Source organism: Hemitrygon akajei, chromosome 12 (assembly GCF_048418815.1).
Source record: "Hemitrygon akajei chromosome 12, sHemAka1.3, whole genome shotgun sequence".
NCBI classification, from domain to species: Eukaryota; Metazoa; Chordata; class Chondrichthyes; order Myliobatiformes; family Dasyatidae; genus Hemitrygon; species Hemitrygon akajei.
The window spans coordinates 43,909,562-43,933,016 of NC_133135.1; the positions used below are offsets into that span (position 1 = coordinate 43,909,562).

At 38.9% G+C, this 23,455-nt stretch overlaps 1 protein-coding gene across 6 annotated transcripts in view; it reads left to right on the top strand.

Moving 5' to 3' along the window:
- Positions 1-20,086: 20,086 nt before the first annotated feature.
- The window catches only part of tut4 (terminal uridylyl transferase 4), a 66,181-nt gene continuing 62,812 nt past the window's right edge, over positions 20,087-23,455 (top strand). For 3 of the 6 annotated variants that reach the window (XM_073062995.1, XM_073062998.1, XM_073063000.1), the window contains exon 1: positions 20,087-20,198. Coding sequence is in view for 1 of the 6 variants with exons in the window: in XM_073062999.1 (XP_072919100.1) it covers positions 20,168-20,198 (31 nt within the window). In the remaining 5 variants the exon portion in view is untranslated. Of the gene's footprint in view, positions 20,199-21,996; positions 22,050-23,455 lie in introns of all 6 variants that reach the window. The other 3 variants (XM_073062996.1, XM_073062997.1, XM_073062999.1) reach the window with 3 other exon arrangements.

Below are 23,455 nucleotides of genomic sequence, written 5' to 3' on the forward strand. Positions count from 1 at the left end.
CGTATCTATTTCGAAAAGTACTCCCGTTAAAACTGGGGCCCTTACAGTCCTCAGTAAATTACTGGCACTTGAGTTTCAAATGCTTTAAAAGTAATTTAAAATTGGGTAAGGATAAAATATAGGAGTAGACAATTAGGCATATTTTTGGAAAGGGTAATAAATACAAAGGGACTCTTAAAAAAGGTGAAAATGCAGCCATAAGTAGAGAGTTGAACACAATGGAGTGCTCATTAGAAACTCACTACAACAGAATGGTTGAAGTGAACAATAGAGATATAGTTAAGGGGAAGTTGGATTTTATGTTTTATATTCTTCTGAGAAGACAAGGGGTTAAAGTCATAAGATTGCAAAATACATAACTTGGAAGGAGGCAGTATTGCTGATAACATTTTGGATAGGAAGGACATGAGGAGACTTGAAACAAGCATAACTGCCAGCATGCTCATATTGGGTCGAAAGATATCTATTGTGTATCCTGTGCAATTCCAAAATTTTCAAACAGTTCATTTAATTACACTCTGAGTATGATAAAAGCCAACATACATTTTGATTTTAATGCATTTTTGATGCTAATTGGATTTTTAAAATATCAATCTGCATCTATTGTAGACAAATGCTTGTAACACAAAGACAAGCACACATATTGCTTCTCCACACAAACTCCCTATAGTTACATTCATGACAAATTGCAGAGGTGCAAATTTTTGGAACAACTTTGAGAAGATTTTCCGTGTTATTTTAATCCACAGCAAATCTGACTAATTTGCCGACCATATTCTGTATGGTTTTCTGTATACTTTAGGAATCCGTCAAACTTAACTTTACCAAACAGACTAAGAGACTTGATGTAGTTGCAAGTCTACTTCTTTTCTATTCTCAAATGAGTCTGTCTAACATAAATACACTCAGTGGCCATTTTATTAAGAACGCCTGTAGACCTGCTTGTTAATGCAAATATCTTATTAGACAATCATGTGGCAGCAACTCAATGTATAAAGCATGCGGACATGGTCAAGAGGTTCAGTCTTGTTCAGACCAAACACCAGAATGGTCTGAACAACATTTCCAAGTGACTTTGACTGTGAAATGACTGTTGGTGTCAGACAGGGTTGTTTGAGTCTCAGAAACTGCAAATCTCCTAGGATTTTCATGCATTCGAGATTTTATAGAGAATGATGTAAAAAGGGGGAAAAAATCCAGTGAGCAGCAGTTCTATAGGTGGGTGAAAATGCCTTGTTAATGTGAGAGGCCAGAGGAGAATGTGTTATAACAGTGCTGTGCAGAAGAGCATATCTGAACACACAGCATGTTGAACCTTGAAGTTGATGGGCTACAGCAGCAGAAGACCATGAACATATTCTGAGTGGTGACTTTATTAAATCCTGTATGTAACTAATAAAGTGGCAATTCAGTGTATATCTTCTTCAACAGATTTTTATCATTTGGCATCTTCTAACAAACAATTCCATTCCTAAACAGAACATCAATTTACATCATTTGCCCACTTTAGGAAGAATAGTGTAAAGCACTTTACAGTTTACCTCCTTTACTAAGCTGTAAGTGAGAAAATTAGCTTAAATTTATTTGACATTTTTATACTCTACCAATGAATACTTTATGTGCTTCAATAAATATAAATGATACTGTTCCTTGTGGTAAAGATACTTTAAAGACACTATAACTGGGCATTTCCCCTCATCGCAATATCATTGGACAAGTGAATTGTAGGAAAAATTTGGAATGAGTGATTCCATTTAATTAGATTTCTTTCCTCCTGGTGTTCTGAATCAAAACAGAATAATGAGTCAAAGAACAATCAAATAAATGCTCAATACTGGAGGGTGCAGAGTGATTAGTTTTGTCAGAGCTTCATCCTTTGGGGCAAGTAATGCATATTCCATCAGCATTCATTACAGTCGAAGAGTAAGGCACATTGGAAGAAAATTGATCTTTATCTGTAGGGGATTCTGAGGATGTTATTTGTTTGGATCTGGGAATGGTGGTGCCTTTTGAAGATTTGGATAAGTTGAAGGTATTTATCTTCCATTTGTCAGCCCAGGCTGGAATGTTGTCTAGGTTACAATGAGGTGGCTCCATCAGCTGAGAATTTGCAAATGAAGTTCAACATAAGATTGCATTTCATTAATTTCCTTGAGATTTTGTTTTAAGAAAGTGACAACTGAAGTGGGCTGTGGAAATCTTTGCAAAATGCTTGACTGAATATATGTACAAATCTGTTTTAGAGTGGCACAGCTAATAGAGCCTCTGCTTCATAGCCACAGAGACCCAGGTTTTAATCCTGACCTTGGCTACTGTCAATGTGGAGTTTGCTCCTTCTCCCTGTGACCACATGGGTTTCCTCCAGTTGTTCCCATGTTATCCCAAATAGATGCATGTTGGTAGGTTAATTGGGCTCTGTAATTTGTCCCTAACATGCAGGTAAGGAGTAGAATCTGGACAGTTGAAGAGAATATGGGGAGAAATAAACTGGGATTAGTGTAAATGTGTGGTTGATAGTCAGCATGGGTTCAGTGGACTGGAGTACTCGATATCTCTCTAAGACTATTAATAGGAATTTGGAGAAAACATCATCAGTACCTAGAATGAACATTTTGAAAGAATTATAGTGGGATAGGATAAAGTGTTGGCCGGTATGACCCAGCGACTGAGGTTTGAATCTCTACTGTATTCCAATTATAATACCATAAGGATGTAAGACATAGAAACAAATTAGGCCACTTGGTCCAGCATGTCTGCTCCACCATTCCATCATGGCTGATTTATAATCAACCCCATTCACCTGCCTTCTGCAAGTAACCTATGATGCTCTGACTAACCAAGAACCTATCAACCTCCACTTTAAATATATTCAATGACTTGGTCTCCACTGCCATCCTTAGCCATTAATTCCAGATTCACCACATTCTGGTTGAAGAAATTCCTTCTTATCTCTGTTCTAAATGGATGTCCATAAGACCCAGGAGAAGAATTAGGCCATTTGGCCCATTGAGTCTGCTCCAGCATTTCATCGTGGCTGATCCATTTTTCCCCTCAGCCCCAATCTCCTAACTTCTCCCTGTATACCTTCATGCCCTGACCAATCAAGAATCTATCAACTTCTGCTTTACATATACATGCAGACTTGGCATCCACAGCTGCCTGTGGCAAAGAATTCCACAGATTCACCACTCTCTGGCTAAAGAAATTCCTCCTCACATCAGTTCTAAAAGGGTGCCCCTCTATTCTGAGGCTGTATCCTCTGGTCTTAGACTCTCCCACTATAGGAAGCATCCTCTCCACATCAACTCTATCAAGGCCTTTCACCATTCAATAGGTTTCAATAATGTCACCTCTCAATCTTCTGAATTCTAGTGAATACAGGCCCAGAGTCACCAAATGCTCTTCATATGACAAGCCATTCAAACCTGGAATCATTTTTTGAACGTCCTTTGAACCGTCTCTAATTTCAGCATATCCTTACTAAGTTAAAGGGCCCAAAATAGCTCCAAGTGAGGCCTCACCAATGCTTTATAAAATCTCAATATTACATCCTTGCTTTTATATTCTAGTCCTCTTGAAATGAATGCTAACATTGTATTTGCCTTCTTTGTCTCTCTATTCTGAGGTTGTGCCCTCTGATCCTAGACTCACCCACTGTAGGAAACATACTCTCCACATCCACTCTATCTAGATCTTTCAATATTCAATAGGTTTCAATTATATTCCCCCACATTCTGCTGAACTCCAGTGAGTATAGGTCCAGGGCCATCAAACGTTCCTCATATGTTAACCCTTTCATACCTGGAATCATTCTTGTGAACCTCCTCTGGACCCTCTCCAAAGCCAGCACATATTTTCTTAGATAAATCTGTTCACAATACAGGGCAGTTTGACCAATGCTTTATAAAGCCTCAGCATTATATCCTTGCTCTTACATTCTTGAAATGAATGCTAACATTGCACTTGCCTTCCTTACCACCAACTCTTCCTGCTAGTTAACCTTTAGAGAATCCTACATAAGGACTCCCAAGTACTTTGCATCTCTGACTTTTGAATTTTCTCCCAGTTTAGAAAATAGTCTGCACCTCTATTTCTTCTACCAAAGTGCATGAACATAGACTTGCCTCCACTATATTTGATCTGCCTCTTCTTTGCCATTCTCCCAATTTGTCCAAATCCCTCTACAGACTCCAGTTCTTCCTCAACAACACCTGCCCCTCCACCTATCTTCCTATTGCCTGCAAACTTGGCCACAAAGCCATCAATTCCATCATCCAAATCACTGACAAAAGTGAAAACAAGTGGTCCCAATACTGACCCCTGTAGAACACTACCAGTAACCAACAGCCAACCAGAATGGGCCCACTGTATTCTGATTCTGCCTCCTGCCAGCCAGCTAATCTTCTATTCATGCTAATATCATTCCTGTAACACCACGGGCTCTTAATTTGTTAAGCAGCTTCATGTGTGGTACCTTATCAAAGGTCTTCTGAAAATTCAAGTAAACAACGTCTACTGACTCTCCTTTGCCTGTTCTGCCTGTTATTTCCTCAAAGAATTCCAACAGATTTGTCAGGTAAGATTTCCCCTGAAGAGAAACTATGCTGACTTTGGCCTATTTTATCATGCACCTCCAAGTACCCCGAAACCTCATTTTCCCAACCAATGAAGTCAGGCTAACTGGCCTATAGTTTCCTTTTTCCTGCCACCTTCCTTTATTAAAGAGTGGAGTGACATTTACAATTTTGCAATCTTCCGGAACTATTCCAGAATCTAGTGTTCTTGAAAGATCATTACTAATGCTTCTACAATCTTTTTAGCTACCTATTTCAGAAACCTGGGGTGTAGTGCGCGTCTCCAGGTAACTTATCTACCCTCAGACCTTTCAGCTTCCCAAGCACCTTCTCCTTAGTAATAGGAACTATACTCACTTTCAAGCATACTGTTAGTGTCTTCCACAGAGAAGACTGATGCAAAATACTTATTAAGTTTGTCTGCCATTTCTTTGTCCCCCATTGCTACCTCTGCAAAGTTATCTTTCAGCAGTCCAATATCCATTCTCATCTCTATAACAAAATCTTTTGGTATTTTCTTTGATACTATTGGTTAGCTTACCTTTATATTTCACCATCTCTCTGCTTATGTATTCTTTTTTAGTTGCCTTCTGTTGGTTTTTAAAAGCTTCCTTATCCTCTAACTTCCCACTATTTCTTGCTATATTATATGCCCTCTCTTTTGCATTGTGCTTTCTTTGACTTCCCTTGTCAGCCATGGTTGCCTCATCCTCCCTTTAGAATATTTCTTCACGTTGGGGATGTATCCATCCTGTGCCTTCCAGAAACTCCAGCCATCGCTGTACTGCCATCATTCCTGCTAGTGTAATTATTTAGATATGGATTCAAATCCTTCTTTAAAAATTTTTTTTTATTGAATTTTCAAATAGGTTGCAGAAAGAAAAAAGAAAATTATCAACCCTTCCCCCCTCCCCTTAACCCCTCCCCCCTAACATATCCAAACAGGAAAAAAAAGAAGAGAAAAGAAAGAAAGAAGGAAAAAAGAAAGAAAGAAAGAATGCCTGGATTTCGGAAGATCCCCACATGCTCCATGCAGTTCATAATAGCTTTAATATGTATATTTATTTCTTTCCCCAGATAACCAATAATTTTATCTTCGGAGCACCTATATATTTAATCCTATTTTTTGTAAATAAGGGCGCCAAATTTTCAGAAATATTTCATATTTATCTCTTAAATTATAATTAATTTTTTCAAGTGGAATGCAGCTAAAAATTTCATTCTTCCAATGATCTATATTTAAGTATGAATCCGATTTCCAAGTAACTGCAATAGCCTTTTTGGCTACTGCCAATGCAATTTTTATGAATTCTTTCTGATATTTATTCAATTTGGATTTTGATTTTATCCCTTCAATATCGCCTAGTAAAAATAATATTGGATTGTGTGGAAGTTGTATTCCAATAATTTGTTCCAATAAAACTCTTAAATTTGTCCAAAAAGGTTGAATTTTAGAACAAGACCAAGTAGAGTGTAAAAAAGTACCAATTTCTTGATTACATCGAAAACATTGATCAGATAAATTTGAGTTTAATCTATTTATTTTTTGTGGTGTAATATATATTTGATGTAAAAGGTTGTATTGTACTAATCTTAGTCGAACATTTATTGTATTTGTCATACTGTCAAGACATAATCTTGACCAACTTGTTTCGTCAATTTTAATATTCAAATCAGTTTCCCATTTTTGTCTTGACTTATGAATTTCTTGTTTAATTGCCTGTTTTTGAATCAAATTATACATACCAGAAATAAATTTTTTAATTTTTCCTTTATGAATTAAAGTTTCTATTTCATTAGGTTTCGGCAGTAACAGTGTTTGACCCAGTTTATCTCTTAAATAAGCCCTTAATTGGAAATAACAGAAAAGAGTGTTATTTGATATTTTATATTTATTCTTTAATTGGTCAAATGACATTAATATACCTCCTTCAAAACAGTCTCCTATATATCTGATCCCTTTGTGAAACCAGTTATATAAAAGTTGATTATCCATTGTAAAAGGGATAAGTTTATTTTGAATTAAAGGTCTCTTTGCTAATAAAGATTTCTTTATCTCATCATCAACATTTATCTTATTCCATAAATCAATCAAATGTTTTAGTATAGGAGATTCTTTCTTTTCCCATATCATTTAGATTCCCATTTATATATAAACTCTTCTGGTATATTTTCTCCTATTTGTCTAATTCTATTCTAATCCATGCCAGTTGATCTTCATGATCTTCATCAAAAAAAGATGCAATAAATCCAAGTTGATTTGCTTTGTAATAATTCTTAAAATTTGGTAATTGTAACCCTCCTAGGTCAAATTTCCATGTCAATTTTTCCAATGATATTCTTAACATCTTACCTTTCCAAAGGAATTTCCTCACACATTTATTTAACTCTTGAAAAAATTTCTGCGGTAATTGTATTGGTAATGTTTGGAATAAATATTGTAATCTAGGGAATATATTCATTTTTACAGCATTGACTCTACCTATTAATGTTATTGGTAACATCATCCATTTATCAAGATCCTCTTGAATCTTTTTCAATAATGGCAAATAATTTAATTTATATAAATTCTTTATATCATTATCAACTCTTATACCTAAATACTTTATACCATTTATTGGCCATCTAAATTGAGTTATTAATCGACATTGACTATAATCTCCTTTAGTAAGGGATAGAATTTCACTTTTATCCCAATTTATTTTGTACCCTGATATTTTCCCATATTCTTCCAATCTAGAAGATAATTTACGCAACGATTGTAGTGGGTTAGTTAGATAAATCAGAACATCATCAGCAAATAAGTTAATCTTATATTCCTCCCGATTAACTCTGAAACCCATAATATCTGAGTCAGTTCTAATTAATTCAGCTAATGGTTCTATCACCAACACAAATAAAGCAGGTGAATTCAAATCCTTAATGCAAACAAGGACAAATTCAAAGATTAAATCTACTTCAGAGGAGCATTTGAGTTTGAATTTAAAAATTACACTTCACGATTCATTTGTATATAAATGTAAAAATCAGGAGCAGAAACAGGCCCTTCAACCCATCTAATAGTCCAGTCTACTTGCACCTGGCCTATGCCTTTCATACTTTTCTCTTCAGTGTACCTATCCAAACCTTTAACCTTCATGTTTATCAAGGATTTATTTGATAGTGCCTTCAAAATATTTACTCTACTTCCGCCACTCTTTGGGGAAGAGTTCCAAAGCCCTGTCACCCACCAAGTGAAAAAAAATCACCACATCTCTGTCTTAAATGAGTGACCCTTCAATCTTTAAACCAAGGCCCCTACTTCTAGAAATTTGCACAAGAGAAAACACCCTTGCCATGTGTCCTCCCTTTGATTCCTGTTTGCTTGTCGATGATTTTTCAAATACCATGAGCGTTTATTATCTGTAATAACCTTTGACGCAACAACTTTCCCCTTCCCTCACCTTAAAGCCTTCTGCTCTAGACTCTAATAAATTGGTCAAACATGATTATTCTTTCACAAATCCATGTCAGCTTTGCCTGATTGTGTTGAATATTTCTAAGAATCTATGTCTTAGTTTCTAAAATTTTCCCTATGAATCATGGAAACAAACTGTCTTCCTGTTCCCTGATTTCTGACTTCCCGTTTTTGAATCAAGCTATTGTATCTTCTGCCTGATGGGTGGGTGTGGGGGGGGGGGGAGGGAGGGTAGCATCAAGGTGGGCAATGTCTTTAATTATGTTGGTTGCTTTACTGAGGCAATCAGAATTCTAGACAGAGTCCTCAGTGTGGAGGATGGTCTTGTGATGTGTTAAGATGTTCCTTGCAGTCACGAGCAGAGCTGTTGCCGTACCGAGCTGTGATGAATTCAGACAGAATGCTTTCTATGGTGCATCAATAAAAATTGTTGAAGGTCAAATGGGACATGCCGAATTTCTTCAGCCTCCTGTGGAACTAGAGGCATTGCTGAGTTACTGGCTGTGGTGTCTATGTAGTTGGACTAGGACGGGTTACTGGTAATGTTCAATCCTCAGAATTTGAAACTCTCAACCCTCTTGACCTCAGCGCCTTTTGTGTAAATAGGATAGCATGCACAACCTTCCCTGAAGTCACTTACCAGTTCCTTTGTTTTGCTGAAAATAAGAGAAAGGTTGGTGTCATGACACCATGTCATTAGGCTATCTCCTTCCTATACGCTGATTCTTCATTATTTGAAATTCAGCCCACTACAATGGTGTCATCTGCTAACTTGTAGACAGAGCTAGAGTAGAATCTAGCTACACTGAGGCGCGTAGGGAATAAAGTAGGCGATTAAGAATCATACTTGTGGAGCAGTAGTGTTCAGAATAATCGTGGCACTTGTGTTGCTGCTTATCCCAAGTAATTGTGGTCTGTTGGTCATGAGGTCAGCGGTCTAGATATATATGGAGATATTGACTGGAGGTGTAGTGTTTGGAGTTTTAGTATTAAAGGCAGAGCTGTTGTCAATAGACAATAGTGTAATGGAGGTGTCTTTACTGACCATAGAAGTGTGAAGGGTCAGAGTGATGGCATCCAGTGTACACCTGTTTCAGCTGAGGGTGAATTGCAATTGCTAAGGTTGTCTGGGAGGCTGAAGTTGATGTGTGCCATAACCTGCCTCTCAGAGCACTTCATGATGCTGGATGCCAGAGACATTAGCGGTAGTCATCAAGAGATTTTTTTTAAGTACCGGGATGTTAATGATCTTCTTAAAGCAGATGGAACCTCAGATTTTAGTAGAAAGAGGCTAAAAATGTTTGCAAATACATCGATCAGCAGATCTGGGCAGGATGTAAGCACACAGCCAGGGACACCATCTGGGCCAAATGGTTACTGTGGGTTCAGTCTCTGGAAGACTGACCGCAAGAGTGATTGTGGGTCCAGGTGCCTCGGAGGCTATCAGGGCGGTCAGTAACATTCTAATCCCCTGTGTTCAAAACGTGTATGGAATGCATTAAGCTCATCAGTGAAGGGATGCACTGTTGTTAATGCTGCTTGATTTCATTTTGCAGCCCATTTAGAGCATGTAGGTCCTGCAACAATTGAAGGCTAGTCTGGGGCTCGATTTTGCACTGGTATTGTCTCTTAGTATCCCTAATAGCTTCATGGAGACTGTACCTTAATTTCTTGTGTAGGTCCATGTCACCTATTTTAAATGCTATAATGCTATACTTTAGTAGGGAGTGGATCTCCAAGTTCACCCAATGGTTTCTGATTTGGGAACACCCAGGCTGACCTCTTTGGTGCACAGTCCTCTACGCATTTTCTAACATAGTCCGTGACAGTGGTGATATACTCATCTAGACTGGCTGATTTTCCTATGCTGTAGGTGCCTACATTTACCACAGTAACCCCTTTACCCTCCCTTTGCTTGTTCCCCTCCAATCACTGAACTCTGGCATCAGCCATAGCCTAAGTAGCTCTTGCTCTTTTCTGTGGAGAACAATGCCAATTCCACTCTTATTTATTGTTTGCTTCCCACTCTCACATATGTACGGCTTCTGCTACCACAGAGTAATAGTGTGATGATATCGGGTTTGCTGACCATGAAGTTCTAAACTCAAATGTAGACCAAATGTGGCCATGAGTACTCTCAGTAAAGGGAGGTTATACTGTAACTACCCCGACCTTCTCAGACTAGTTCACTTCCCTGTTTATTCTGCATGGTAAGTTCAGGTGCCAATACTCACAATTCAAGTGGTGGGTCCTCTCTTCCTACCAAGAAGATACTTCCAGCTAACTGCATACTTTAAAACACAGTTCATTTATTTGCAATGATACATGTTTAAATCCAAACAATGTTCTTAAAACACATTTAATACTCACAAAAGATTTTGATCTTAAACTTTTCTAAAACACGAAGAACAAAAGATTTACCACTGCCTATTCGCACTCCAAGTCCAGGTTGCAGCGAGTGATTCACTCGGCGGAGAAGATTATTGGCTGTCATCTACCAACATTAGAAGACCTGTTCATCACAAGAGTGAAGAAAAAAGGATGAAAAAAATTGCTGCTGACTCCACCCACTCTAGCAATCCCTATTCACCAAATTGCCATCAGGGAGACACTACAAGTCCATCACCACCAGGACTACACATCATCCTGAAGTGTCTTTCCTGTAGCTATCCAGCTTCTCAAACAAAACTCCTCACTTGGTCGTAATACCCTAACTGTGCCATTTAATCCACTAATTGGTCTTTCCTCCTCTCCTTGTTCTCTTGATACTTATTTAATCTATTCATATGTTCACATTTATTTAAGTTTGATTAGTGACATTTGTGCAAGTGACTGTTTTGCTAATTGTTGTAATTGTTCATGGCTGTTTTCACTATTACCTTATAAATTGCTGATTGCTATTTTGTTGTCTGTTATGGTGTTGTCCTGTGTTTTATGCTTGGCACCAAACCACAATCAATTCTGGTATGTTTCATATACTGGCAATAAAGTGATTCTGATTCTAAACCACAGATACAATTCTTATAAACTAAAAAGACTTATCAATGATGCAGACGAACACATCGTCCATCGCAGAAACCAAAACCAGAGGAATAAATTTGAGTTCATCCTGTGTTTTTTCCAGGTTTCTTGATATTCCTTACCCCATTTCTAATAACCTGAACTGCTGTCTATATTTATAGCCTTTTTCTCCCACTTTGTTGACTTTACACATAGGTGATATTTCCTCAGATATCATTTTTACACAAATAGTCTAAGACATTATGGAAACATAAATCTCAGCTTTCTACCATTAAGGCTGTGAAGCTTAAGTACATAAAACTCCCAACTATAAATACATCAGTTATTGATATGCTAAATGATATTATCCATCTGGTCTGCAAGCTTCCTTCAACTATGCAACTTATAGAGTCTTAGTTTGTAGCAACTTTTTTTTTGAAACAAGCCAAATTAAACAACCTGTTGTTTTATACTACACCTTTGAGCAGCAATAAAGCAGGTGCAGTGTGTTATTGTATATCCTACTTCTCACATACAAACTGTCTGTCTATATACAGAGCTTGTTTGCAAAGCTGTGTTTTAAAACTTCAAGCTGATGACTGGTTGCTATTGTATTTACATTTTAAGAACTGAAGACCGACTTCCATTTTATGACCAGAAACAAAATGAATCAATATAGTTGGAAAGTTACTTTCAACTGTTTATTATCTTACAATTGGCAGCTGCTGTGTTTAGAAAGTGAGCTTAGCAAGCAACCAAGATGTGAACATCCATCCCAATAAATAGCTAGCTGAGCATCTTATAGTGCACATTTTATCCAAATAGACAATAGACAATAGGTGCAGAAGTAGACCATTCGGCCCTTCGCGCCTGCACCGCCATTCAGAGATCATGGCTGATCATCTACTATCAATACCCGGTTCCTGCCTTGTCCCCATATCCCTTGATTCCCCTATCCATAAGATACCTATCTAGCTCCTTCTTGAAAGCATCCAGAGAATTGGCCTCCACTTCCTTCTGAGGCAGAGCATTCCACACCCCCACAACTCTCTGGGAGAAGAAGTTTTTCCTTAACTCTGTCCTAAATGACCTACCCCTTATTCTTAAATCATGCCCTCTTGTACTGGAATCTCCCAGCATCTAGAACATATTTCCTGCCTCTATCTTGTCCAATCCCTTAATAATCTTATATGTTGCAATCAGATCCCCTCTCAATCTCCTTAATTCCAGTGTGTACAAGCCCAGTCTCTCTAACCTCTCTGCGTAAGACAGTCCGGACATCCCAGGAATTAACCTTGTGAATCTACGCTGCACTTCCTCTACAGCCAGGATGTCCTTCCTTAACCCTGGAGACCAAAACTGTACACAATACTCCAGGTGTGGTCTCACTAGGGCCATGTACAAATGCAAAAGGATTTCCTTGCTCTTGTACTCAATTCCCTTTGTAATAAAGGCCAACATTCCATTAGCCTTCTTCACTGCCTGCTGCACTTGCCTTCACCTTCACCTTCAAGGACTCCTAGATCTCAAATGTACTGCATTGCACAATTGAAAAGACTGAGGTTTCTGTATTCCTGCCCTTTCAGTGACTTGACCTGTTGCACTTGGGGTTACAATCCCCTGACCAACTCAGAAAGCTTTATGGTATACAAATAACCTAGTAAAAAGCATCCAGATACTTTTCTCTTACTTGATGGGTCCCAGTGACTGCAACTTAGCTCATTGATTTTGACCTGAAGTCCTCAGTCTGCAAACACTTACTGCAGACATGCTGCTTGAATGATACTCATGCCACGGCTGTGAAACATCACCTCACCTACCATTACTAATGTATAAATGAATTACTTCTGAAGACTATTTTATTTTTTTTTATATATTTTTATTACCTGACACCAGTTCTGTACAATTTTCAACTTAATTTAAAAAAACAGGAAGGAACTCAAGCAAGGGATTAGGAGGAACCATGAAATCTCCCTGGCAAGTAGAATTATAAAGAATCCAAAGGCATTTTATATTTACATTAAAAAAAAAAGAGGACAACTAGGGTGAGGATAAAGGGGGAGAATTTATGCTCAGAGTGAGAAGATGTGGGTAAGGAACCAAATGAGTAGTTTGTGTTGTCTTTGTCAAAAAGGATGTGGAGATTAGTGAGACCAATGTGAGGTGTGCCAATATGCCAGCACATTTTGCGATCAAAAAGGAGTTTGTGCTGGGTATCTTGGTGGATGTCCCCAGGGCCTGATGGAATATATCTCAGGTTACTGATAGTGGAAAGAAAGGAGATTGCTGGGACCTTGACAACAATCTTTGTATCCTCATTAGCAAAGGCAAAAGTTCTGGAGGACTGGAAAGTATCTAATATTGTTTCTTTTTCTCAAATAGGGATAATACAGAAAATTGTAGGCCAGTAAGCCTCACGTCAGTGGCAGGGAAGCTGTTGGAGAGGATGATTAGGGTGCATTTGGAAAGCATGGCATAATTAGGGACAGTCAGCATGACTTAATGTGGGACAAGTGATGTCTTACTAACAACTAAGTTTTTTAAGGAGGTTATGATGCTGTTTTCAAGTACTGCAATGTAGCAAGTTGTAGGTGCCTGGGATGGATTGCCAGAGGTGCATAAGAAATTTACCAGTAAGTTATCTGGATTAGAGGACATGAGCTGTTCAGCCAGGTTGTACAAGCTTGGGTTGCTCTCCTTAAAATGTCGGAGACTGAGGGAAGACCTGATAGAGGTTTTCTATAAATTATGAGCAGCATAGATGGGGTAGATAGAATCTGTTCCCCAGGATAGAAATGTCAAGCACCAGAGGACATGATTTTAACATTATAAGGGAGAAGTTTAGAGGGGCAAGTTTCATATGCAGCTACCTGTTTTGGGTTACCGGGGTGGGGGGGGGGGGGGGGTTGGTAGTGGAATCAGGCAGTTTTGTGGAGTTCAAAAGCCTTTTAAATGGAGATATGAATATGAAGAGAATGAAGGCTTATGAATGATAAGCAGTAGGAGAACATTTAGTATAAATCAACATCAAGATCGGTGCAACATCATGGGCCAAATGGCCTGTGGTGTTGTACCATTCTAAGTTTTAAGCATCCATCATTAAGGGAATGGAGGCTGAAGTGACTGAATTTAATTTGACATTGTGTTTGGCCAGAACACCATAGGTCAAAAGCATGTTCTTGTGCTGTATTCTTCTATGTGTTAAAGACCTTAAACATACCATACACTCACTAAAAAGCTAGATCACTTTTTAGCTCCCTCGCCATGTTGAAAATAGCATTCACCTTCACTAATACCTTATAAAGCTGATACAGAAACTCTCCAATGATTTATGTGACTTGCAGCAATGCCAGATTTCCAAGCTGGTACCAGCGTTGAATTGCTTCTTCTGCCCGACCTCACCAAACTCATTCTGGAAACCACATACTCCTCATTATCACTTTTCTCACCTTGGACCAATTGCACTTGCTATTTAACTTTCCTACTTTTACTCCATCAAAGGTTTTTTCATTGGCAAGCTCCCCACTGCTTTCCTGCACTTTCACTCTCTAACTATTTCCAGTTATGATAAGAGGTCATTGAGGTGAAACATTAATTCGATTTCCCTTACCAATGCTCCTATGTAACCCACTGCATTTCCAATATTTCCTGCAGTTAATCAGATTTCCAGCAACCATTGCATTTGAAGGGCTAACCAAAGAAATATAAAGTAGGCTAACACGAGGAAAGCTGCAGATGCTGGAAATTCAAACAACATACACAAAATGCTGGTAGAACACAGCAGGCCAGGCAGCATCTATAGGGAGAAGCACTGTTGATGTTTCGAGCCGAGTCCTGATGAAGGGTCTCGGCCCGAAACGTCAACAGTGCTTCTCCCTATAGATGCTGCCTGGCCTGCTGTGTTCCATCAGCATTTTAAAGTAGGCTAAACTCATTGCATAAGTAAACAGAGAAACGGTAAATTAACTATAACTTTTGAATGAAATGCAGAAGAATTCATGTGACACAGAAGCTCAATGGGAGGCATCAAAATATCCAATGACAAAAGTTAAAAGAGATCTAGCATTTTAGTGGCTCTAATGCCTAATATTTAATGCTGTACAGAGTGGTAAGAAAAGAAAACGTATTACTGGATAAACAAAACAAAAGAAAGTGGAGAATTTCAATTGTAATTAAGGTCTTGGGTTGGGTGGCTGTGTACTGAAGGTGCTACAGAAGCCAGTGGTGGGACCTCAGCTGTTCATAATCCATATCAATAAATAGGAGGGTTTTGAGTGTAACATATACAGGTTTTCTGATTTTTCAAAGCTAAATGGCCTCTACTTCCTGAGGAGACTGAGGCTGTTTAGAGTATGCAGGCTTCTCTTTCACATGTTTTCCTAGTCTGTTGTTGCCAGTACCATCTTCTATGTGGTGATTTGCTGGGGCAATGGCATCAACACGGGTGATGCCAACAGGCTCAATAAACTGATTAGAAAGGCTAGCTCTGTTATAGGAGTCAAATTGGACACACTGGAGGCTGTGGTAGGACAAAGGACCCTCCAGAAAACCCTGGCAATTCCAGACAATGTTTCTCACCCTCTGCATAACACCTTGGCTGAACAGAGGAGCACTTTCAGTAATAGACTAAGACAACTGCGCTGCCCCAAAGAGCATTATATGAGGTCAGTCTTAGACTTGGCCATTAGGCACTATAATGAGTCAACCTATTGCTGGGGAAGTGATGACCCCTCCTGTTAGACTGTTTGAGGTAACTTAGTTTTCATTCTTTCTTACCTCTCTTCTGATACCTGTATATCTGTGAACTTGTAATGCTATTGTGAAACTCTAATTTCCTTTGGGATCAATAAAATATCTATCTAAGGGATGTGCAGAAATTTAATAGGTAATATAGAAAGGTAAGGGAATTAGTATGGAAGATGAAATATAACGGGAAAATGAGAAGTCATCCACGTTGGTAGGGAAAAAAAGGCAGAATGTTTATAACATGGTGTATCAGTAATATTCAGAGGGACCCAAGTAACCCTCTATACAATTCACTGAGAGTTAATTTGCAGATTCAGCAAGCAGTTAGAAAGACAAAGTGCATTGGCCTTTATTACAAGAGAATTCGATTTGTTCTTATATATGAAGTCCTGGTGAAATTACACTTGGAAGATCGTTTACAGGTCTGGTTTCCCAACCAAAAGAAGACCATTCTTACAGTAGAGGGAGTACAACTATTAATTTCTAGATGGAGGATTTGTAGTACAAGGAGAGATCAAACAGACCAGACCTGTACTCTACTGTCTTCAACAGAATGAGAGGAGAATTCAATGAAATATACACAGTTCCTATGGGGCTTGAAGGAGAGATGCAGATTTGTCTGGAAAACCAAAATAGCATTTTCTGGTCACAGTAACAAAATAGGGATTCAGCACAGAAAAAAGATTTTTTTTCATCCAATGACATGTGAATTTTTGAATTTCATGACCCCAGAGAACTGTGTAGGTTCACTCACCCAGTACATTCAAGAAAAATGTAGGAAATCCTCAAACAACATTTACATGGGAGGGGCAATCATGTTTTAGGTTGAAGACTTCCTGTAGGGTTGGCAAGGTTAGAGATACGATAATGTTTTAAGAAAGTACAGAGGCTGGGAAATGGGGGAAAGGAGGAAAGAACTAAGGAGAAGGTCTGCTTTTGGTCCACCGGAAGAGACTTCAACAAATAAAAATGAGAGCAAGAAAGGAATGTCAATAGAATAGTAATAGAATAATAACAGATGATAGGTAGCTGTAAATGGAATATCAGAGTCATATTTTACAGCCATCCTCCAGAAAGAAATATGATCAATAGTAGAAACATAGAAAACCTACAGCACAATACAGGCCCTTCTGCCCACAAAGTTGTGCCGAACATGTCCCTACCTTAGAAATTACTAGGCTTACCTAGAGTCCTCAACTCTTCTAAGCTCCACGTACCTATCCAAAAGTCACTTAAAAGACCCTATCGTATCTGCCTCCATCACCGTTGCCGGCAGCCCATTCCACGCACTCACCACTCCCTGAGTAAAAAAACTTACCCCGGACATCTCCTCTGAACCTACTCCCCAGCACCTTAAACCTGTGTCCTCTTGTAGCAACCATTTCAGCCCTGGGAAAAAGCCTCTGACTATCCACACGATCAATGCCTCTCATCATCTTATACATCTCTATCAGGTCACCTCTCATCCTCCGTCGCTCCAAGGAGAAAAGGCCAAGTTCACTCAACCATGGTTGGAATCCAGTCTTGAGTCAGAAAGGCTAGGGAATTAGAGACAAAGTAGGAAATTAGTGGCAAATTTAATTAACTCTTTCAGCTCAGGGCAAACAACACTGATACAGACATTAAAAAAGAACAATTTAATCTCTCACTCCTTTTCAATGTTGTACCATTTTACCGACATATTCTGGCCTGGCAAAAACTACAATGTATCTCAAATTGAACAATTGGCTAATTCTTGGACAATTGACTAAATGCAGAAATTTAAGCTGTTTTTGCACTGGGCAGATTATTCTCAATCTTTCATAAAGTTTCAACATTTTGTGTTATTTTAAGAACAAAAGAGTACTTTGAACCTGCGTCTTCTCCAATTATCTAGGTATGCGGATCATTTAATGACAAAGATCACCAATGGACAGTTATTTGCGCTTCTTTACTCTACTGTATTCAGGGAATCATCTTCGAACCTGGATGAATATGCTGCAGTTGTTACCGACTTCATTAAAACCTGCGTAGATGAGTGTGTGCCCACAAAGACTTGCTGTACATTCCCAAACCAAAAGCCGTGGATGAACCAGGAGGTACGTCATCTGCTGAAGGCTAGATTTGTGGCATTCAAGTCTGGCAACCCAGGCCTGTACCAGAAAACCAGGTATGATTTGTGGAGGGCTATTTCAAGGGCGAAGAGACAATTTCAAACAAGGTTGGAGGCAGCATCAGATGCAGGGCAACTCTGGCAGGGTTTGCAAGACTTTACTTCCTACAAACCAAAACCCAATAGCATGAATAGGTGCTTCATACCAGATGAACTCAATGCCTTCTATGCATGCTTTGAAAGGGAGAACACAACTACAGCTGTGAAGATCCCTGCTGCACTTGATGACCCTGTGATCTCCGTCTCAGAGGCTGACATTAGGCTGTCTTTAAAGAAAGTGAACCCTCGCAAGTCCGAAGGTCCCAATGGAGTATCTGGTAAGGCTCTGAAAACCTGTGCCAACCAACTGGCGGGAGTATTCAAGGACATTTTTAACCTCTCACTGCTACGGGTGGAAGTTCCCACTTGCTTCAAAAAGGCAACAATTATACCAGTACCTAAGAAGAATAACGTGGGCTGCCTTTATGACAATGCCTGGTAGCACTCACATCGACAGTGATGAAATGCTTTGAGAGGTTGGTTATGACTAGACTGAACTCCTGCCTCAGCAAGGATCTGGACCCATTGCAATTTGCCTATCACCACAACAGGTCAATGGCAGACGCAATCTCAATGGTTCTCCACAGAGCTTTAGACCCCCCGGACAACACAAACACCTACATCAGGATGCTGTTCATCGACTATAGCTCAGCATTTAATACGATCACTCCTACACCGCAATCCTGATTGAGAAGTTGCAGAACCTGGGCCTCTGTACCTCCCTCTGCAATTGGATCCTTGACTTCCTAACCGGAAGACCACAATCTATGTGGATTGGTGATAACATATCCTCCTTGCTGACGATCAACACTGGCGCACCTCAGGGGTGTATGCTTAGCCCACTGCTCTACTCTCTATATACACATGACTGTGTGGCTAGGTATAGCTCAAATACCATCTATAAATTTGCTGATGATACAACCATTGTTGGTAGAATCTCACGTGGTGACGAGAGGGCGTACAGGAGTGAGGTATGGCAACGTGGAGTAGTACCATAGCATCAACCTGGCACTCAATGTCAGTAAGACAAAAGAGCTGATTGTGGACTTCAGGAAGGGTAAGATGGAGGAACACACACCAATCCTCAGAGGGACCAGAAGTGGAGGGAGTGAGCAGTTTCAAGTTCCTGGGTGTCAAGATCTCTGAGGATCTAACCTGGTCCCAACATATCGATGTAGTTATAAAGAAGGCAAGACAGCAGCTATACTTCATTAGGAGTTTGAAGAGATTTGGCATGTCAACAAATACACTCAAAAAATTCTATAGTTGTACCGTGGAGAGCATTCTGACAGGCTGCATCACTGTCTAGTATAGAGTGGCTACTGCACAGGACCGAAAGAAGCTGCAGGTTGTAAATCTCGTCCATCTTGGGCACTAGCCTACAAAGTACTGTACCCAGGACATCTTTAGGGAGTGGTGTCTCAGAAAGGCAGCGTCCATTATTACATTAAGGACCTCCAGGGCATGCCCTTTTCTCACTGTTACCATCAGATAGGAGGTACAGAAGCCTGAAGGCACACACTCAGCGATTCAGGAACAGCTTCTTTCCCTCTGCCATCTGATTACTAAATGGACATTGAAGCTTTGGACACTACCTCACTTTTTAAATATACAGTATTTGGCTTTGTATGTTTTAAAAATCTATTCAATATACGTACTTGATGTACTTGTTTATTTATTGTTGGTTTTGTTTTATTTATTATTATTTTTCTCTGCTAGATTATGTATTGTATTGAACTGCGGCTGCTAAATTCACAAATTCCATGTCACATGCTGGTGATAATAAACCCGATTCTGATACACCTGCTGGGGTAGAACTCCACAACAGGAACTCAGCCAGATGTAATGCCTCACGAAAGCGCCATCTGTTTAAAACTAACGAGTGAGTTTTAAACAGTCGAAGAATATTTGAAGTTGGTGGTGATACTCACTGTGTTCCCAGGGCAACGAACACTTTGCTGGAATTCCGGAATCCCTCGCAGCTGAGTTGTTGCCGCTGCTGCCACTCTACGCCCTTGGTGGGCTGCAAGCGGCCGCGAAGGCTCTCGGGACCTGTAGTTTCCGCGGGAGTGGCGGTGAATTAGGAGCCTGCATCTGTGACGCCACCGGAAGGTGTCAATGCGTTTACGTGCTTTGGGTTTGTTTTGTGAACGGCCTGCTGGTGGTCGGGAGCTTTCAGCCGAATAAATAGATGGTGGGATGTGCCGTGGAGCGCTGGCCGATCTTGCCGGTAGGGATCCGAGGCTTGGGCCGGGAGATATATTTAAAATTTATAAAATGTAAACCGGTGATAATCGGAGAGGTCTCGATCGCGATTCGCAAATAGGGCTGTTGGGTTTTTCTTTCGGTCATTTTGTTTAGGCCAATGACAGGTTTAAAGCGCTGGAGGGAGGGTACCGGCCACGCTCGGTATCTGATCGCATTTTAGTAACAGTCTCCAGAGGTGACCCAGACATTTATTTCCCATTTCAGTATCTCACAGCCACCGTGTGAGTCGCAAGTGTTGATTATAATTCAGCCAGAAGATTTTCCTAGCCGTAATTCACATGATAAACAATATTACGAACGCTCCGCTGCAATGTTTACGTGGATGGGGGGTAATTTGTATTTTTTTCGGGCACATGTTGTCTTTAAGGGATCCCTGTCGATATTTTGTTTGTCCATGTCATTAACAAAATCATTTGTATTTGATGCATTTAAGTTGAACGTTATTTATTTAAAAGGACGGGGAATGTGAAATAACATTTGAATTAGATTTATCGAAATGAACCTGTTTAAACTGAATGCTTTTATTAACGCGATATCTTCAATAAAATGAGTTTTGCTTTCGTTTAGTTTAGTTTGGGTATTATCTGGTAGTGTTAGCATTTACAGATTGGGTATTTTTGGCTGTTAGAAACAATCTATCCATGTATATCAACTTTTTATCCCACACACAACTGCAATTAAATAGAACTCCCGGAACAATGGCTGCAGACCAATTTGGTCTACCTTAATATAGTTCTTTGACAAATCTTCATTTTCCTTCGTGTAATCACCTATTATTTTTCCAGTTTTTATCAGTATCATTAAATGAGATTAAAACACTGACAAGCACACACGCAACAAATGGCTTATGATGGCATAATACAAGCGTTTTGCAAGCCATGTGAGGCATTTTTAAAAGAAAAACGATAATGAAAAGTGTGCGTCTTTGGTATTGCTGGTAGAGTTTGCGTGTGTGTGTTTGCGTCTTGACGGAGGGAAGAATTGTTTACCAATGTAGTTATCAGTGTTTTGCTTAAAAAAAAACCAAAATAAAGCCTAATTGACTGTATCTCAATAGATGAATGATATTGCATTCTTTAAATAGTGTAATTTGAAATGATCTTTTGTATATATTTAATACCACGTTTAGTATTTGAATAAATCTTAATAATGAAGAACTGTCAAAATATGTAACAACATAAGCTGCATTTAAAGATTCCTTTTTATAATTTATTGTGGAAAGTTAGTTTTCCTATTTCTTTGTCTCCCTTAATATGACATTAGACTTTTTATTATTGCCCCAATCATAAAATAATCAACTTAACACTACAGTAATCAATGTTGTAATTTTGCTTTGTTTACTTGTACAACTGATCTTTGATCCTTTTAAACTCAGTACTATGCCAAAGAAAAAGGCAATATTCTGGACATTGGATAATATCTGGGAAAATTTTGAAGCTTTGTAGTTTTTGTATGCCTGCAAAACAGTAATCCCAGGAAGAGAAGGCAAGTCATTTAAGTATGTCAGAAATGAGTAATGATAGTATTTGTGTACTTTTAATAATTTTATGATTTATACCAAATATGCACATGCAGTACACCTCTGCCATGCTTGGAAATATACACCATATGAAAGCTGGTGTAAGCATTGAACTGGTAGTGTGTAATCCTATATAAACAATCTAGGAATCAGCATATCCAGCATTAATCATTTTTTCTTTCAAAACATAATTACACATGAAAGCTGTATTTGTTCTTTAATATTTTGATTTATTTTCTAGTTGAAAACCCTTGTATATTGTCAAGGCTCATATCTGAATGATCAAAGTTCAAGGTAAATTTATTATTAAAATACATAAATACAAAAATACATAATAAGAGAGAAAAATAAATAAATATTGAGAACATTAGTTATAGAGTCCTTGAAAGTGAATCCACAGGTGTAGAATCTGTTCATGTTCGGATGAGTAAAGTAAAAATCCACTCTGGTTTAGGAGCCTAATGGTTCGGGGGTAATACCTATTCCTGAACCTGGTTCCTGTGCCTCCTTTCTGATGGCAGCAGCAAGAAGAGAGCATGATTATTAGACTGAAATCTGAAAGCTGCCCCTGCACATGGAGGAGTAAATGGGCAATACAGTTAAGGAAAGTAAGTTCTAAATATTGACTGACTTATATTCTGCAATAATATTTGAGACCAATAATGAAGCCCTTTAGCCTCCAATGTAATTTTGAACCTCACGTTAGGACAACTTTAAACTAATTCCAGTTGTTTCAAATTCTTTACATTATTAATAGTGTTCCATCATACAATATTTGATACGTTTTCCCTCAAAGCACCTACATTAGTTTTTATAATCCTCTCAGAACTTTTAAGAATCTCAATAATCTTTGATACTGAATTTCAAACAAAAGGTATAGTAGAGTTGTAAGAAAAAGTTTGTGAACCCTTTGCAATTGCCTAGTTTTCGACATTACTCATAAAATGTGGTCTGATGTTCATCTAAGGCATTATAATGGACAAACACAATTTGCCTAAACTAACAACACGCAAACAATTGCACTTCACATCAATACTGAGTACACTATTTAAACAATCAAAGTCTAGGTTAAAAAAAAGTATTGAATTTCTGAGGTAATGCCGTCTAAAAAGCTATTTGGAGTCAGGTGTTCCAGTCAATGAGAGTCAATTGGAGGTGTGGGTTGTGGAGGTGCCCCACCTTATAAAAAGACACACAAAGTCAGGTTACTGACAGAACCTGCTCTTCTCAAGAAAGATCTGTTTATGTGCACTATGCCTTGATCAAAACAACTTTGAGGACCTTAGGAGAACTGCTGTAGAGGTGCATGAAGCTGGAAAAGGCTATAAAAGCATTTCTTAAAGACCGGAGTGTTCATCAGTTCACATTAAGAGAAATTGTCTACAAATGGAGGAAATTCAGTACTGTTGCTAGTGTCCCTAGGAGTGGGCATCCTGGAAAGATCACACCAAGAGCACAATGTACAATGCTGAAAGAGGTGAAAAAGAACCCAGGGGTAATAGCAAAAGACCTACAGAAATCTCTGGAACTTGCTAAAGTCTTGATGTTTGTGTATCCACTATAAGAAAAACTCTGAACAAGAATGATATTCATGGAAGGACACCATGGAAAAAAAACACTGTTCTCTTAAAAAAATTGTGCACATCTCAAGTTTGCAAAAGACCACCTGAATGTTCCACAACACTTCTGGGACAATGTTC